The following is a 16,942-nucleotide window of genomic DNA, read 5'->3' on the forward strand; positions in this document are numbered from 1 at the left end:
AACATTAAACACGCTCCTGCAAAGTCACTGCTTTCCTCCATGTGTAGCAAGTAAGTGGGGTGCTGTGGAGAGAGATCTCAGCAACGTCTGCTGCCAACATATGAGACGTGGCCAGTCGGTGCCCATAAGGATAGAGTGAAGAGAAAGGAGAAATCCAGGGAGCAACAAAACAGGAAAGCCAGTGTGTGTGGGGGGGTGTAAGAGTGTGGGGGGTGTAAGGTGTGTGTGGGGTGTGTGTGTGTGTGTATGTGGGGGGTGTGTGTGGTGTGGGTGGGTGGGTGGGGTGTGGGGTGGGTGTGTGGGGGGGGGGTGTGGGGGGGGTGTGGGGTGTGTGTGTTGGGGGTGTAAGGGTGTGGGGGGTAAGGTGTGGGGGGGTGTGTGTGGCGTGTGGGGGGTGTGTAGGTGTGGGGGGGGTGTAAGGTGTGGGGGAGAGAGTATGTGTGTGTGGGGGTGTAAGGTGTGTGTGGGGGTGAAGTATGTGTGTTGGGGTTTAAGAGTGTGTGTGGGGGAGGGGTGTAAGAGGGGGGTGTAAGTGGGGGTAAAGTGTGTATGGGGGTGTAAGAGTGTGTGGGGGGTGTAAGAGTGAGGGGTGTGAAAGTGTGGGGGGTGAGAGTGTGGGGGTGGGGGTGAGAGGTGTGGGGGGTTTAAGAGTGTGTGTGTAGGGGTGTAGAGTGTGTGGGGGGTGTGAGGTGTGTGGGGGGTGTGAGTGTGTGTGGGGTGTGAGGTGTGGGGGGTGAGAGTGTGGGGGGTGTGAGAGTGTGGGGGGGGTGAGGTGTGGGGGGGAGAGTGTGGGGGGGTGAGAGTGGGGGGTGTGAGAGTGTGGGGGGTGTGAGAGTGTGGGGGGTGTGAGGTGTGGGGGTGTGGGTGTGGGGGGTGTGAGAGTGTGGGGGTATGAGGTGTGGGGGTTTAAGAGTGTGTGGGGGGTGAGAGTGTGTGGGGGTGTGAGAGTGTGGGGGGGTTTAAGAGTGTGTATGGGGGGGTGTAAGAGTGTGGGGGGTGTAAGAGTGTGGGGGGTAAGAGTGTGGGGGTTTAAGAGTGTGTATGGGGGGTAAGTGTGGGGGTGTGAGAGTGTGGGGGTGAGAGTGTGGGGGGGTGAGAGTGGGGGGATGAGTGGGTGGGGGTGAGAGTGTGGGGGGTGAGAGTGTGGGGGGTGTGAGTGTGGGGGGGGGTGTGAGAGTGTGGGGGTGTGAGAGTGTGGGGGTGTGAGAGTGTGGGGGTGTGTGGAGTGGGGGGGGAGAGTGTGGGGGTTTAAGGTGTGTGGGGGTGTGAGAGTGTGTGGGGGGGTGTGAGAGAGTGGGGGGGTTTAAGAGTGTGTGGGGGTGTAAGAGTGTGTGGGGGTGTAAGAGTGTGGGGGTGTAAGAGTGTGTGGGGGTTTAAGAGTGTGTATGGGGGTGTAAGAGTGTGGGGGGTGTGAGAGTGTGGGGGTATAAGAGTGTGGGGGGTGTAAGAGTGTGGGGGGTGTGAGAGTGTGGGGAGGGGTGTGAGAGTGTGTGTGCATGAGGTGTAAGTGTGTGTGTAAGGGGTATAAGATGTATGTGTAGGGGGTGTAAGAGTATGCGTGAGGGGTGTGGGCAGTGTTATAGGGTGCTGGTGAGCAAACCCTGGATGCCTTTCCATAGAGGCTGAGCAGAGAGTCTGCATTGGCAGGAGGGTAAGAAAGCTCTGAATAAAAGTGAAAGAAGCTAAATAAAAGTGGTGAGCTGATGGGGTTGGGGATTTAGCTCAGTGGCAGAGCGCTTGCCTAGCAAGCGCAAGGCCCTGGGTTCGGTCCCCAGCTCTGAAAAAAAAAAGGGGTGAGCGGAGTCCGAGTTGTTTAGACAGGGACCAGGGAGATGCTCAGCACAGGTCCTGCCTTCAAGCCTCACTAACCGTCCCTGGGACCCGCATGGCAGAGGAGAGAACGACTCCTCCAATTTGTCCTCTGACCTCCACATATGCATCGTGGCAGGTGAGCTATATATGTATAGACAAAATATAATAATAGTGCCAGGCAGAATGGCATACACCTTTAATGCCAAGACTGAAGAGACAGAGAAAGGCACATCTGTAGGAGTTCAAGGCCAGCCTGATCTACAAAGTAAGTTCTAGGACAGGTAGGATTACACAGTGAGACCCTATCTCAAAAAAACAAAAAGTGATAATTTTTTTTAAAGAGGTAGATTTTGAGATGGCATAGTATATGCTAAATGTTGATGACTAAGCCTTTAAAATAAAGTCTGATAAAATGAATTGAAAGCCCGTGTCCCCACACAGATGGAATGATGGCTCGGTATTAAGATTATGAACTGAAGGCAGGCATGGTGGCAAATGCCTTTGCTGCCAGCACTTAGGAGGCAGAGGCAGGCAGACTTCTGTGATTTTGAGGCCAGCCTGGTACTTTCAGGATCTAGTGAGTTTCAGGACAGCCAAGGATACCAAAGGGAGACCTGAACCCCACGCCCACCCCACACCCCCCCATCCCCACACATACACAAAGCAGGTACTGCTCTTCCAGAAGACCAGTGAGAGCCTCAGTACCCAGAACAGGCACTCAGAGCGGCCTGTCACTCCAGCTCCAAAGAATCTGACGCTTCTGGATTCTGCTTTATGTTTTTATTAAAACAAATAAACAATAAATAATAATTATTATTCTTTTTTCCATCCTGTAATAAATCTGAGTTGGTGTTTTGTGGTGGTCAACAAACATGTTATGTAGACCAGGCTGGACTTGAACTCCCCAAACTTACCTGCTCCTGCCTCCTATCTACTGGGATTAAAGCACAATATAAAGCAAGTATAAAAAATTAGAAATTCTGAATTATAAGAGACCTACATTTATTTCATGATATACTTGAAAAAAAATTACCCTTATAAAACCTAGAACTGGGTATGTATAATGAATATGCCAGTAACATAAGATAACCAAGATAAAACAATAAAAAAAAAATTCAACAAAGTATGTGTGTGTGTGTGTGTGTGTGTATGTGTGTGAGAGAGAGAGAGAGAGAGAGAGAGAGAGAGAGAGAGAGAGAGAGAGAGAGAGAGAGACACCCCTTCCTGGTTCTATAACTCATGCTGTGAGATGAACCAGTGACTTAAGCCTTCTGTACCTTAGTTTCTTGATCTGTAGAAAAGAAAAATACCTTCTTTAAATATTACAAAGATTAAGTAAGTATATCAATAATTTAAACAATCCTTATTTCACAGGAGGTAGTAGATAAACTTGTGACATGGTTTGGTTTGGTTTTGAGATAGCCACACTGTGTGACTAAGCTCACTTCACACTTTGAACCCTCCTACGTTAGCCTCCCAATGCTGGCGTTACACATACCACACATCTGGCTCTTATCGAGTACTTTTAAATCTTTGATAAAAATAAGTTTATTAATAGAATAAATTAGAATTACAGGAAGATAGTAATACAGAAAAATATTTACAATCCTTATCAAAATAAGTGTCATTAATACTTCTGGATGTGTGCACATCAATTCACAAGAGATCATAAAACTGGTTTTGTTTTTTGAGATAGGATCCCGTGTGTCCCAAGCTAGCCCTAAACTCTATGTAGCAGAAATTAAAGCTCTAATCCTCCTGCCTCTACTGGGTATGCAGCCACGTCCAGTTTATGTGGAAGCAACAACCCAACTGGAAACACCCTGCCATGGGAGCTCCGGCCTCGGTTTTAGCACTACTATACTGTTCCATGACACATACACCTATTTATTTATTTATTTATTTATTTATTTATTTATTTATTTATTTATTATGGTTTTTGAGAAAGGGCTTCACTATGTAGCTCTGAATGGCTTGGAATTTGATATATACACCAGGCGGGCCTCAAACTTTAAAGTGACACTTGTGCCTCACGAACATGCGCTTGGATTATGGGCACATAGCACTAGGACCAGCTATAGCATGCATCGGTGGACAGTGGGTACAGTTTAGCAGCAGATTGCTTGCCTGCCACGGGAAAGCCCTGGGTTCCCTCGCCCATCAAGCTTAGCGGCTGCAGTTACCTTTTGCTTTTCAGAATGGTTGCTGGCTTGTTTGGCTGCCTCTGCTAGTAACTCTTCATACTGTTCGTGACCTTTATACTCCCGTACCCGCTTCTCATGAACCCATGCCCTCTCTGGCTGGTTGCTAAAAAACTGGACATGATACTCCCGGGCACCTGCAAGTAAAAACTCATATTAATTATGTTAGGACATAAAATTCCACATAGACTTTGCCAAAGAGACCTTGCATTTTTCCATTAAAACTTGGACATTTTAAACTGCCCAAAGATATATGACAACACTCACCAACCTAATAACTATAAAACTATAAAATCATTCCAGATGATTAAAATCAGGGCAGCAAGTTTTAAGAGACAGAAACGTGGAACTCTGCTAACTGCCCCATTAATTACTTTGATTGCATAATTTACTTTTTATTTGTCTCCAATATTTTTGCAAATTGGAATACAAGCACACATTTCCCTCCAAAAGTGAACATGTTTCTTTGGACTTTTAAGAGGCAAATACTGATCAGATCACTTTTTGTTTTAGGGGTCCTACAGTAATATCCTAATAATACCACGGTGATTTCTCTTTACATCTAGAGCAGAAAAGCAGTGGCAGATAAAATTCCCGTCATCTCAACACAAACGCTGCATGGAGCCACCTCCAGCCACGGGGCGCTTCACTACCACACACTGGCATCTTCTGGAAGGGTAGTTCTGTGCAACGGCCTGGACAAATCAGCACACATTACTAACTTTCCTAAGCTTCAGCCTCGAATCTGTCTCTTGAATGAAACACTCCTGCAGACTGGACAGTGAGGGCTGCCTTGGGGGAGCACTAAGCGTGGTCATCGCTAGAAAATGTGCCTTTCTGCAGTTACTCAGATGGAAAAAGGTGGTATCTCTCAAGAACGAACTCCTACTTCAAGGAAAACAACATTATTTGTTATTGATGATACAGTTTAATCTTTCAAGTAATACTAGAATTCTGGAAAACCCATCTTTGCCTCTTTGAGTCTTCCTACTCCTCAATAATCAAAAACATTCTGAGAAGTAGTGATTTAAAAGAACACCTAGCCAGGCATGGTGCCATGTGCTTCCAGTCTGGGCTCTAGGAGAGCAGACGGAAGCAGATCTCTCTTACTTTAAGGTCAGCCTCATCTATGTAGAGAGTTTTGGGACAGCGAAGTCTACACGGAAAGACTCTCAGAGGAGGGAGGGAGGGAGGGTATAGTTACAAAGGACATCAACATATGAAAATTCTTACTAAAACAAGAATTTTTAAATAGCCAGTGCATGCACACAAAATCATGAACAGTAAAAGACCCATCAAAGCACAGTATAGTACTTTGAAGTATACAAAACAACTAGCAAAGGTTGTTTTATTTTATTTTATTTTATTTTATTTTATTTTATTTTATTTTGAGACAAGAGTCTCATTGTATACTCCTGGCTGGCTTAGAACTCATTGTGGACCAGCCTGGACTTAAACGGACAGAGATCTGTCTGTCTCAACTTCCCAAGTGCAGGGATTAAATGTGTGTTGTTGGCACCATGCCTAGTTGAACCAGGAGATACACGTGTTCACTCCTCCATTAACTTTAAGAAGAAAATCATATTACATTGTGTAAACAGCTTTTAGGAGCTGGGTCTCTCTTCCCACCGCGTGTGCTCTGTGTATTGAACACAGGTTTTCGGGTTGGCAGCGGGTGCTGAGCCATCTCACGGGCTCTCTAGCTTTTACAGTTGTACTTTTAAGTATGTACACTTGTATGTATGTGGGGTTATGTGCCTATGAGTGAAGATCCCCTCGGAGGTCAGAGGACATAGGTCGTCCTGGAGCTGGGGTTAGACAGCAGTGAGCTGCCTTGTGAGCACTGGCAACTCAGGGCTCCGAAAGAGCAGCACGGACTCCTAACCGCTGAACCGCATCTCCAGCACCCATTAACCTTAAGAGAACAGTTTTCCAAAAAACATAATTAATGATTACATGAAACAGTTTGTGACTAAAAGTTAATTTCTAAATTAAATACTATTAGATAAAACCTACAAAACTATTAAGGCTCTTTGTTTGAGATGGCAGGGTCTAGCTATTTAGTATTTAGCCTAGGCTGACCTCAAACTTAAAGTCGCGCTGTATCCTATCGAGTGCTCTGAAGCCATGGTCAGCAGAACAAGCTACACTACTCTAAGTCAGCAGAAGGAGGTGGGAAAGAGCTCAGAGATCAGGAGCTCCTGCTGCTCTCTCAGTAGACTCCTGGCACGTAGGAAGGGAGTCACCTGTAACCCCACCTCCAGAGGATCTGACGCCCTCTGCCGGTACTCACATGCATACACACATATACACAACAAAGGTGAAAAATAAATCTTTCTAAACCACAGAGCTCAAGTGAGGATTTAAAAAAATGTGTATAACAACTTGACACTGTTAGGACATCTGGACAGACAAAAAGAGCTTTCACTTTTTTAAAACAAAAATTGGGTCTTTATCAAAGGTAATTTTAAAAAATAGTCTCTCATAAGTATCAGATCAATACAAAAAGTGGGGACTAAGCTGGAGTGATGGCTCAATGGTTAAGAGCAGTGGCTGTTCTTCCACAGGACCTAGGTTTGATTCCCAGCACCAACACATTGACAACTACCTGTAACTCCAGTTCCAGGGTATCCAATGCCTTCATCTGGCCTTGTGGGCACTGCACATACATGCACATATATACATGCAGGGCAAACACTCGTATGCATAAAACAAATCTAAAATAAAATTTAAATTATTATAAAGGGCTAAGAGAGGTGGCTCAGAGGTTAAGAGCACTTGTTGGTCTTGCAGAGGACTTGGTTTCCATTTCCAATATCCAAATGATGGCTTAAGACTATCCAATCTCTAATGCCAGGGGATCCAATATTCTCCGATCCCTGCAGGAACCAGTCATGCATGTGGTGTACATACATACATGCAGGCAAAACATGACTACATATAAACTCTCAAAAAAAGTTTTTAATTAAAAAACTATAATAAAAAGGAAGCAGCTTTGGGGCGGGAGAGATGGCTCAGTGGTTAAGAGCACTGGCTGCTCTTCCAGGGGTCCTGAGTTCAAATCCCAGCAACCACATGGTGGCTCACAACCATCTATAATGAGATCTGATGCCCTCTTCTGGTGTGTGTCTGAGGACAGCTACAGTGTACTCATATATATGAAATAAGTAATTCTTTAGAAAAAAGTAGCTCTGTGTGTGTGTGTGTGTGTGTGTGTGTGTGTGTGTGTGTGTGTGTGTGTGTGTGTGTAAAGATTACAGGTTCACCTATAGTCCTGGCTCTGGAGGTAGAGGCAGAAAGGTTAAGAATTTGAGGCCAGCTTTGGAAGTTTAGTGAGAATCGGTCCCAAAATAAAACCAAGGGGCCAGAGAAATGACTCGTGGTTACAGCATTTGCTGTGCTTGCAGAGAACCTGGACTCAAGTCCACACCAGCTCACAACTCTAACTCCAGTTCCAGGGGCTCTGACAACTTCTCAGGCACTGGGCACACACATGGTGCATACATATTAATGTGCGAAGCACATACTCACACACATAAACATACATGAATCATTACAACAAGCAATTTAAAAAGACTAGGGGTGTAGCCCCCTGTCAGGGGCCCTGGGTTCAATCTTATCCACAGTCAAAAAAAGCAAAAAGTAAAAACAAAACAAAATAAATCCTGAAGACAGGAAAACTAAAGGAGCAAACACGCGTGTCTCTCAACAGCTGACTAAACCTTCTAAGCTTTCCATCAAAGGTGTATTTTAGAAGAAATGTTTTTAAATTGAGCAGTAATGCAGGTGGAGAGCACTTAGGACTCTTCAGTGGGCTAGAGTGTCCCAGCACCCATGTCAGCAGTTCATAACCACCCTTAACTCCAGCTCCTCAGGGACTCTCATACCTCTAGCCTTGGTGGCCACTGCACTCAGATGCACACACCCACACCCAGAATTAAAAACAAAACCATGTTTAACAAGTCTTCTTGAACCCGTGTGTGGCTGATGGAGTATGAGGACCGACTGCCATGAAGGCCTCCAGCATACTTCAGGAATACAAGGTGGTGGGGGTGCTGCTTGCCCACCCCAAAGTGCCTGCCACATGCACCACGGTACCAAATGTGCATCTTCATACCCAGCCATGTAGTGACCCAAGTCCCGCTTATGGTACTGGTGTAGCAGTTAAAGAAGATGAAGAAGTCACAGGGGAAGACAGTGCTCTGCGGGCAGGTGTTTGAGAAGTCAGCACAGCATATGAAGAACTTCGGCATCTGGCTGTGCTACGCCTGCAGTGGCACAGACAAGATGCACAGAGAGAGCACTGGATCTGACCATCGCTCGTGCCTTCACAGTGCTACCGAGGCTCGGGTACCCAGCACCATGTCTGTGCTCGCTTCATCAGAGCTGAAGTGGAAGAGACTGCATCGGTCAGGTGCCGATGGCCGGGTGTCAAGCAGGTCCACGACTCCAAAATCAAGTTTCCATTAACCCAGTATGTGTTATGGCACCAGCACAAGCCACGCCTCACTACCAAGATGCCCCAAACCTTCTTTTACACCCAAAGACTCATTGAGTAAAACTCCAGAGTCAAAAAGAAAGTCTTTTAAGTCGGGCTACAAAGAAGGCAAAGTGGGTAAGGGCTCACTGCTCTTGCAGAGGACCGGGCTGTTTTCAGCACCCACATGGAGGCTTACAACCAACCCCACTCCAAGGATACGATACTTTCCTGCACCCCAGGAACCAGGCACGCAAATGGGTGCACATACACACCTGCAGGCAAAATACCCACCCTCACAAGCAGTCTTTAAATAAAACTATGTTCACAATATTGTTGGTGTTAAAAGTAAACATGGGAAGGCTGTAGGTGGCACCTGTTTGATCGACACTCAGGAAGCAGAGGCAGGCAGATCTCTTCAAGTTCCAGGCCAGTCAACACTACAAAATGAGACCCTGTCACAAAGAAGAGAAGAAGGGGAGGGATGGGGGGAGGCGAGAGGGAAGGGAGGGGGAGGGGGAAAGGGAAGGGAGGAGGGGAGAAAAGCAAGCACGAGGCATGGGGCTGAGAAAAGAGAAGATGGCTCAGCAGATAAGCACACTGGCTGTACAGGCATGAGGACGTGAGTCATTTCCTCAGCACCAGGGTGAGAATCCAGGCATGACCTCACGTGCCTGTAAGCCAGTGCTGTGAAATGGGGACAGGATGAAGGCTGGGTTTTCTGGCCATCAGATAAACTGCAGACTCAATAAGAAATCCTGATTCGGGGGTTGGGGATTTAGCTCAGTGGTAGAGCGTTTGCCTAGCAAGCAAAAGGCCCTGGGTTTGGTCCCCAGCTCCAAAAAAAAAAAGAAAAGAAAAGAAAAGAAAAAAAAAAAAGAAAAGAAAAGAAAAAGAAAAAGGGGTTGAGGATTTGGCTCAGTGGTAGAGCGCTTGCCTAGGAAGCGCAAGGTCCTGGGTTCGATCCCCAGCCCCGGGAAAAAAAAAAAAAAAAAAAAAAAAGAAAAGAAAGAAATCCTGATTCAAAGGGAATCAGGTTGACAGTGATAGACAATAGGACACTCAACGTCCTCTTCCAGCTCGGTATGTGTGCACAGGTAGTACACCTACGGACAGACAGACAGACAGAGTAAAAGTACATGTTATATCAAAGGCCCAGGCCAGCCTGGGTAACACAGTAAGATACTTCACAAACTAAAACAATGCCCTCCCCAGGAAAAAGATAACCTTCATTTACATGTCTATTAATTACAAATATGCACAGAGAAAAGGAATTACCTCAAAAATGTTATTTTATAACTATGGTATGTAGGTGGTTTGTCTGCAAGTATGTATGTCTATGCTCCAGTGCCTGGTGCTCGAGGAGGCCTGAAGAGAACAGCAGATTCCCTGAAGCTGGAGTGAGAGTGTGTGTAGGTGCTGGGAATCGAACCCCGGTTCTCTAGGAACCGCTGAGCCATCTCTCCAAGCCCACCTCAGACTTTAATAGTATAGATAGATACTTTCATAGATAGAAGTTGAGACTATGGACATCTTTTAGGTTCTGTCAGTTACACTCAGAGTTTTGCCCTTCCCCAATTAATACATAATATTTTTAAAATAGAAGAGGCATTTAATTTCAACTTAAAATGAGAACTAAACAATAAAATACAACTTAAAATAGTAATATGGTAGAAATATCTTTCAACACACGCCCGCAAAGAGTTACTATTATTAATAGTATAAAAATTGTTAAATATATTGTCCAATGCTACCAGTCTGACTGATAACAATATAGAAAACAATGACTACTATGTATGCTCAAGATAAACTGTACAAAACGGCTTGGACACAAAGCAGCAGAGTGCTTCACAGGCATCATGTGCAGAATAAAATCTGAGTCTTGCTTTCAAAAGAACAGAGGAAGCTACTTTATAACTATACCAGATGCTCTAACAGGATACTATCTGGCAATAAAGAGTGATAAAGTACTGATACATGCTAGAACATGGACAGACCTCTAAACCATGCTGAGTGAAAGAAGCCAGGAGAACGGCAAAGATACTAAGGAGAAGGCACTGACTGACAGCTAGCCTCAGGGTGTATGGGAATCCCAAGTGATGTCTATTGGGTGTCAGATGTCTTTGTTGGGGGAGGAGGGGTTGACAGAATTCCTAGGTTGTGGTGACAGTAGCATAACTTTGAATGGATTTTTAAAAAGTCACTAAGTTGGGCTGGAGAGAGGCTTCAAAGTTAAGAGCACTGACTGCTCTTCCAGAGGTCCTGAGGTCAATTCCCAGCAACCACATGGTGGCTCACAACCATCTGTAATGGGATCTGATGCCCTCTTCTGATGTCTAAAGACAGTGACAGTGTACTGAAATAAATAAAATAAATAAATCTTAAAAAACAAAAACAAAAACAGAATCACGAAGTTCTGGCATTTAAATAAAAGGATAAATCTGAGTCAGTTTTAGTATGCACACCTTTAATTCCAGCTCAGGGGAGAAAGAGGCAGGCAGTTCTAGTTCTAGGACAGCCTGGTCTATAACAAGGAGTTCCAGGCCAGAAAGAATTCCATAGTGAGATCCTGCCTCAAATAAATAACAAACAAATAAATTATTAAATATTACTAGATGAATGAATACTTCAAAAAAGCTATTAGATTTTAAAAGGTTTATGACAAAATAATATTTATGCTTTTAGTCAAAACATGAATGATTTTTAAACTCTAGATTCTCAATTACTAAGAGTAATATAAACAAGTTTTCTAGCACTAAAGTAAAAAAACTGGCCTAGCTGAAGTCATCTGACTAGTGGATGAAATAATGACTCAAATGTGAGAACTCCTAGGGCTGCAGGGCGACTCAGTAGTGAAGACTGCAGATCCCTTTACAGAGGACAAGTCCAGTTCCCAATGCTCCTCAGCAAGGTCGAGACTTGCCTGTAACTTCAGCTCCAGGGGATACAAGCCTCCAAGGGCACCCACAGGCATGTGCGTACTCCCTCTCCCCACGCACACATATGACAATTTAAAATTAAGAAATAAAGTTTAAAGAGAAAAACGTAAAAACTCCTTAATCTCAAAACATTGCTCTCTTGAGAGAAGAGAACAGGAGAGCCATGACTCTCATGTGGTATCATTTTGAAAGCTCTTGAGCCCTAGATATGGACAGGAATTGTTTTATTTCAGGAGTTGACTTAGTCTTCTTTGACAAGGCCTGCCCGATGCCCAGGAACAGACTGGCGGAAGTTCCAAGGAACTGCACAAGCTGACCTAACACCATTTTCTGTTCGTGCTTCTCTAGTTATGGCCACAGGGTTCCGCTGGTAAAAGCTGTAGAGCAAGGGTTGGAACATGGCTCTCAGAGCACTCTTCTCAGACACAGGGTCTCCTCACGTACAGCTGCTGTGAGCCTCACGGAGAAAATACTCAATAGGCAGGCTGCGGGAACAGCGCATTGGCTTGCCTTACGTGCGGAGAGGCCTGGATCCATTCCCACATCCATAAAGCAGGTGTGGTGGTGTATGACTGTAATTCCAGCAGAGGGTGGAGGCAGGAGAATCACAAGTTTTACATCATCCTCAGCTACACAGCAACTTTGGGGGCAGCCTGGGCTACATGAGACTGCTTTTAAAAAAAAAAAAAAAAAAAAAAAAAAAAACTCAAGAAAATACATAATACGACCATCTAATACAGTACCTTGCAAAAAAATAAACAAATGACAGCATGAGATTCTTCATTCCTGCCCCACATCGGCTCTCCAGCCTTTGACAGCACATGGTGCCAAGAAGAAAGACGGCAAACAACACCAACTGCTATCCTTTGGCAGACTCTAGGCTATACCAGTGTCGTCAATAGGGTGAAACTCCCAATTCTGACTTCTAGATACTTTTTCCTTCTCATTGATCATGAACAGATATCATGAAGGAAGTTTAATGTCAAAAAGAAAAAGATGTGTTCACAAAGCAAGTACCCAGCAATAAATTATAAGCCAAAATGTCTTTGATCTTAGTAAACCACTTCCGGGTAGGAGAATCTCAGGAATCTGCTATACATCATGCTTGGACAAAGTACACCAGAAGAGGACCTCTCTGCTCTTGTAACACTGCTAAGGTGAGATTATCTATCATAACTCATCCAAGGTGTGCTTCTCTGGCCTACCAAATACATAAAGCTTCTAAGTGTATTTACAGAGCCGTGAATGAATCGGAAGAGAATAGAAGCACTGTGTGGAACTTAATACGATCACTGTGTGAAACTTTATATGATGAAAAGTACTTGTTTGGGTGAAAATGATTCCATAGGAATCCATAGTGAACTTATGTTCCCCGAGTTAGGCATGGTGAAATACATCTGTAATCCCTGAGCTCAGAATCATGAAGCAGAAGGGTAATGATCTTGGGAACAGCCTGAACTATAGAATGAGACCCTGTATCAAAACAAATAAAACAAACACAGCATAGCTCAAAAAAGGCTTCGTCTATACATCAAACTCATATAAAATGTCTAGTCACTTACTAATATGCTTTCGTTTTTAAATGAAGTAGGAAAGCCAGTAAGATTAGTATCTTTAAGATAAGGAAGCATGAGAGAAATTATAAACAAATCTAGGAGACAGGTATGGTGGCTCAGACTTGTAATCCTAGCTCCTTAGAAGACTGAGGTAAGAACATTGCAAGTTCAAGGCCAACCCGAGCTCATGCTTGCGTCACAGCCAGGATGTCAGAGCAGCAGCAGAACTGCTCCCATTACAACCACAAGCACGGGCAGAGAGCGGTGAGTTCGCTGTGCCCAGTCCAGTCTCTGTTGTTGTTTTAGTTTTGTTTGTTCCGTTTATTTATTTATTTGCTTATTTACTTAATTTATTTTTTGAGACAGGGTCTTGCTATGAGACAGCTCTGGCAGGCCTGGAAATTACTACAGATATCTGCTTCCATCTGCTTCCATAGTGCTGGGATTAAAAGCATGAACTCAGCAAACCCTTGGATTTTTTTTTTTTTAAAGAAAGAAACAAACAAAAAACCAAAAACCATTCATTCACTGGGTAATGGGCAGCACAGAGGACAGAGGCCATCTTTTCCATAGAGTGGGTTCTCTCTGTCCACCATACGGGTTCCAGAGTTCTAACTGAGGGGTTGCTAGTACCCATTGGACCACATCACTGGCTGGCCTTCTCCATTCTTTCACACGGCGTGGATACAACGTCCAGGGACCCACACTACACACATCTTTTCCCACATCTACTAATACAATTAAGAGAACCCCTCTGGTACTCTCAGAGGTTCATCTCCCAAGTGACCAAAAACTTCCCCTTTAATAGATCAGTTGAAAGGTCTGTGTGAAGGGTCTGGGGAGGCCTCCGTAGTTAGAGGTCATACTGCTCTCACCCACATCATGTGGCTCTCAACCGCCTGGAACTCCGGCTCCAAGGGGTCAATATTCCTACCCTTCTGGCCTCTGTGCGTGCAGAGTGCACATATCCCAGCACACAATTTAAAATGAAAAGAAAAATCTTTGAAAAACAAACACAACAGGGAGTTCCTAAAACTTGATAGCAGAGCGCTCACCTGCTGTGTACAAAGCCCGAGTTTCACTCCCTAGCTTTGGGGCCAGCAGTTACTGAGGGTTGGAGAGACAGTGGCTAAGCACACCTGTTACTACTCCTCAAGAGGACACAAGTGTGATCCCAGCACCCATGTGAAGCGCTCAAAGTCACCTGTGATTCAACTACAGAGAATCCTCCTCTGGCCTCTGTGGCACCAGCACATACAAATGTCAATACACACACGCATGCACATGCACATGCACATGCACACACACACACACACACACACACACACACACACACACACACGCCTCTGTGGCACCAGCACATACAAATGTCAATACACACACGCATGCACATGCACATGCACACACACACACACACACACACACACACACACACACACACACACACACACACACACACGCGTGTGCGCGCGCGCGCGCCCGAGCGCTAATGTTTTTTAAGAGGTTACTCTAAGGGCTGGGCGTGATGACACGTGCAGCGCTCAGCACTCAGAAGGTGAAGTGGGCATCTCTGTGTTCCAGGTCAGCCTGAACTGTGAAGCCAGCTCCAGACTAGCTAGGGCTACACAGTCAGATAACAAAGACACTTGTTATAGAAGTTCTCTGCCAGTTTAAAATGACCATGATTCTTTCATTTGTCATTAAACACTGAGAAAACCCTGAGGAGCAGAGGCAGGAGGATTGTCGAATGGTCAAGGTCAGCTGTGACTACAGTATAGACCCTGTATCAAGAACACATCACAAGAAGAAAAATCTGATAAAGATTCATATTTTTATGCCAGATAATATACATGTATATCCTTACATTCACACACAACATTGAACATTCATGTAGCTTTATTGCAAACTTGTTACTTAGTATCTGTTTATCACTTTTCTTACCTCTTGTATTAATTTTGGTATGGACCTCAAGCTGGGGATCACTTGAAACCATACAAGGCCACCAAGGATAGGTTCCCACCTTGGACCAAACAAGATCACCAACCTGGAACTTAACACCAGTGGACGTTTCTGTTGTTGGAACAGAAGACAGTATTGGCTGAACCTACAGGAAAAGGTCACAAAACTCCATCAGAAGAGAAAGTGGGGAGGGTAAAGAGAAGGAGAAAAGAGGGAGGGAGGTGGGAAGGGAGAGAGCGATGTATGAAGGACTTTCAAAGTGCTCGAGGGCTGGGGAGATGGCTCAGAGGGCAGAGTGCTTGTCGCTCCAGCACGGGATGTTGGGTTAGAGCCCCGAGAGCCCACGTAAAGCAGGTGAGCTACCACACACTGTAATCCCAATGTTCCTATGGAGACGAGAGGTGGAGAAAACATTCTCCAGAAGCTCCTGGCCCAGTCCGCCTGGCAAACATGGGGGCAAACAACAAAGAAACCATTTCCACAACAAGGTGGAAGGACACACAGGGTTGTCTGTCCTCTGACCTCTAGGCTGTGAGGTGAGGCATACACACACCCATGCTCACGCACATGAACACATGCAGAGTGCTTACAATGTAGAAATTATCTTCAATTATTCCCTTGTCGATCGGCTATCTATAACTAGCAAAAAGAGTGAGGGAAAACAGTACGCCCATCCTCAATACTGAGAACAGGACCACTGGTTTCCGCTGCCAATAAAGCATCTTGGGAGTTCAGTGAGAACAAGCGATCGTGTGTGGTTTTAAAAGGACAATCATTCATAGAAAAAGCGCCCGGGTTTTTCAGTGCACTCTGACCCTCAGATGGCATGGGGTGGTAATGGCGGACTACTTACAGTCGCTGTGTTGTCACCTCTTTTGTTCTCTGAAGACTTATTTATTTACTCTAAGTGTATGGATATTTTGCCTGCATCTGAGTAACATGCCTATGTGTGCTCAGTACCTCCGGAGGTCAGAAGAGAGTGTTGGATCCCCTGGAACTTGAGCCAGCATTCGAGTGCTGGGAACTGAACCTGGGTCCTCTGGAAGAGCAACCAGTGCTCATAATCACTAAGCCACCTCTCTAGCCCCTCTGACAGTCACCTTCTGACACCGTACCTGGTCACAGTATTCAACAAGCCACTCACCGGGACGGCCTCTTTGAGCACTGGCTCTTCTCTTGGCTTTTCTGGTGCAGTGTCCACCCTCTCATTTGGTCTCTAGGCAGAAAAATGTAGGGGACAGAATAAAGAGGCAGTCAACCTAAGACAGGAAGCTAAGCATCGAAGTGTACGTGAAGGACATACACTGACAGGGAGATGCTTTACCAAGTGCAGGACACCAATCCACTCCACACCAGTGAGAACCCACCGCTTACTCCATCACCTGAACAGCACTGTTCTAAGCCGACTGACTTTCTCTTTTCTTAAAATGTTATTTCTTCTCCCACCTCTCCGACCTGTTACTCTGCCTGATGTGTGTGCACAGGTCAGAAGACAACGTGGAAGTCGTTTCTCTCCTCCCACCTTTATGTAGGTTCTAGGCATTGAACACAGGTAACCAGGCTTCCTCAGAAAGCACCTTTACTCAATGAGATCTTCTCAGCCACTTTCTTTTTTATCAGATTAAAGGAAAAATAGGACGTTGAAACAGCTCATAAGCTATAACCTGGAATTTTTCTGGATAGTACTTGGGTAACATGTATGGAGAGCCTTACATTTTCAGATTTTTGTCCAAGAAATTTTCTAAAATTGTTTCTGAAAAGGCACTGATACGAAAAAAATGTTAAGTGGGAAGATATTCAAACCAGTCCTGCTTCTAAACACCACACCAGAAGACAGCGCAGTGGGACTGGCGGTGGTCAGCACTTAGGAGCACTGCTCTCCTGGAGTTCAGTTCCCAGCACCTACTCCTGGAGGCTTGCAATCCCTGCTGGCTCCACCTCCAAGGCCTCTGGCCTCTAATGGCGCTCCCGTGCACATACCCAGATAGGCACAAACAC

At 45.1% G+C, this 16,942-nt stretch overlaps 1 protein-coding gene and 1 pseudogene across 6 annotated transcripts in view; one reads left to right on the forward strand and one right to left on the reverse strand.

The window, feature by feature from the left end:
• The window catches only part of Nsd3 (nuclear receptor binding SET domain protein 3), a 112,126-nt gene that overhangs the window by 54,441 nt on the left and 40,743 nt on the right, over window positions 1-16,942 (reverse strand). For all 6 annotated transcript variants that reach the window (XM_032919543.1, XM_032919546.1, XM_032919545.1 and 3 more), the window contains exons 3-5: window positions 16,089-16,160; window positions 14,927-15,089; window positions 3,996-4,150 (exon numbers count right to left, since the gene is read on the reverse strand). In XM_032919543.1, coding sequence (XP_032775434.1) covers window positions 3,996-4,150; window positions 14,927-15,089; window positions 16,089-16,160 — 390 coding nt within the window. The remainder of the gene's footprint in view (window positions 1-3,995; window positions 4,151-14,926; window positions 15,090-16,088; window positions 16,161-16,942) is intronic.
• On the forward strand, window positions 8,024-8,619 carry LOC116915117 (annotated as a pseudogene).

Source organism: Rattus rattus, chromosome 13 (assembly GCF_011064425.1).
Source record: "Rattus rattus isolate New Zealand chromosome 13, Rrattus_CSIRO_v1, whole genome shotgun sequence".
NCBI lineage: Eukaryota > Metazoa > Chordata > Mammalia > Rodentia > Muridae > Rattus > Rattus rattus.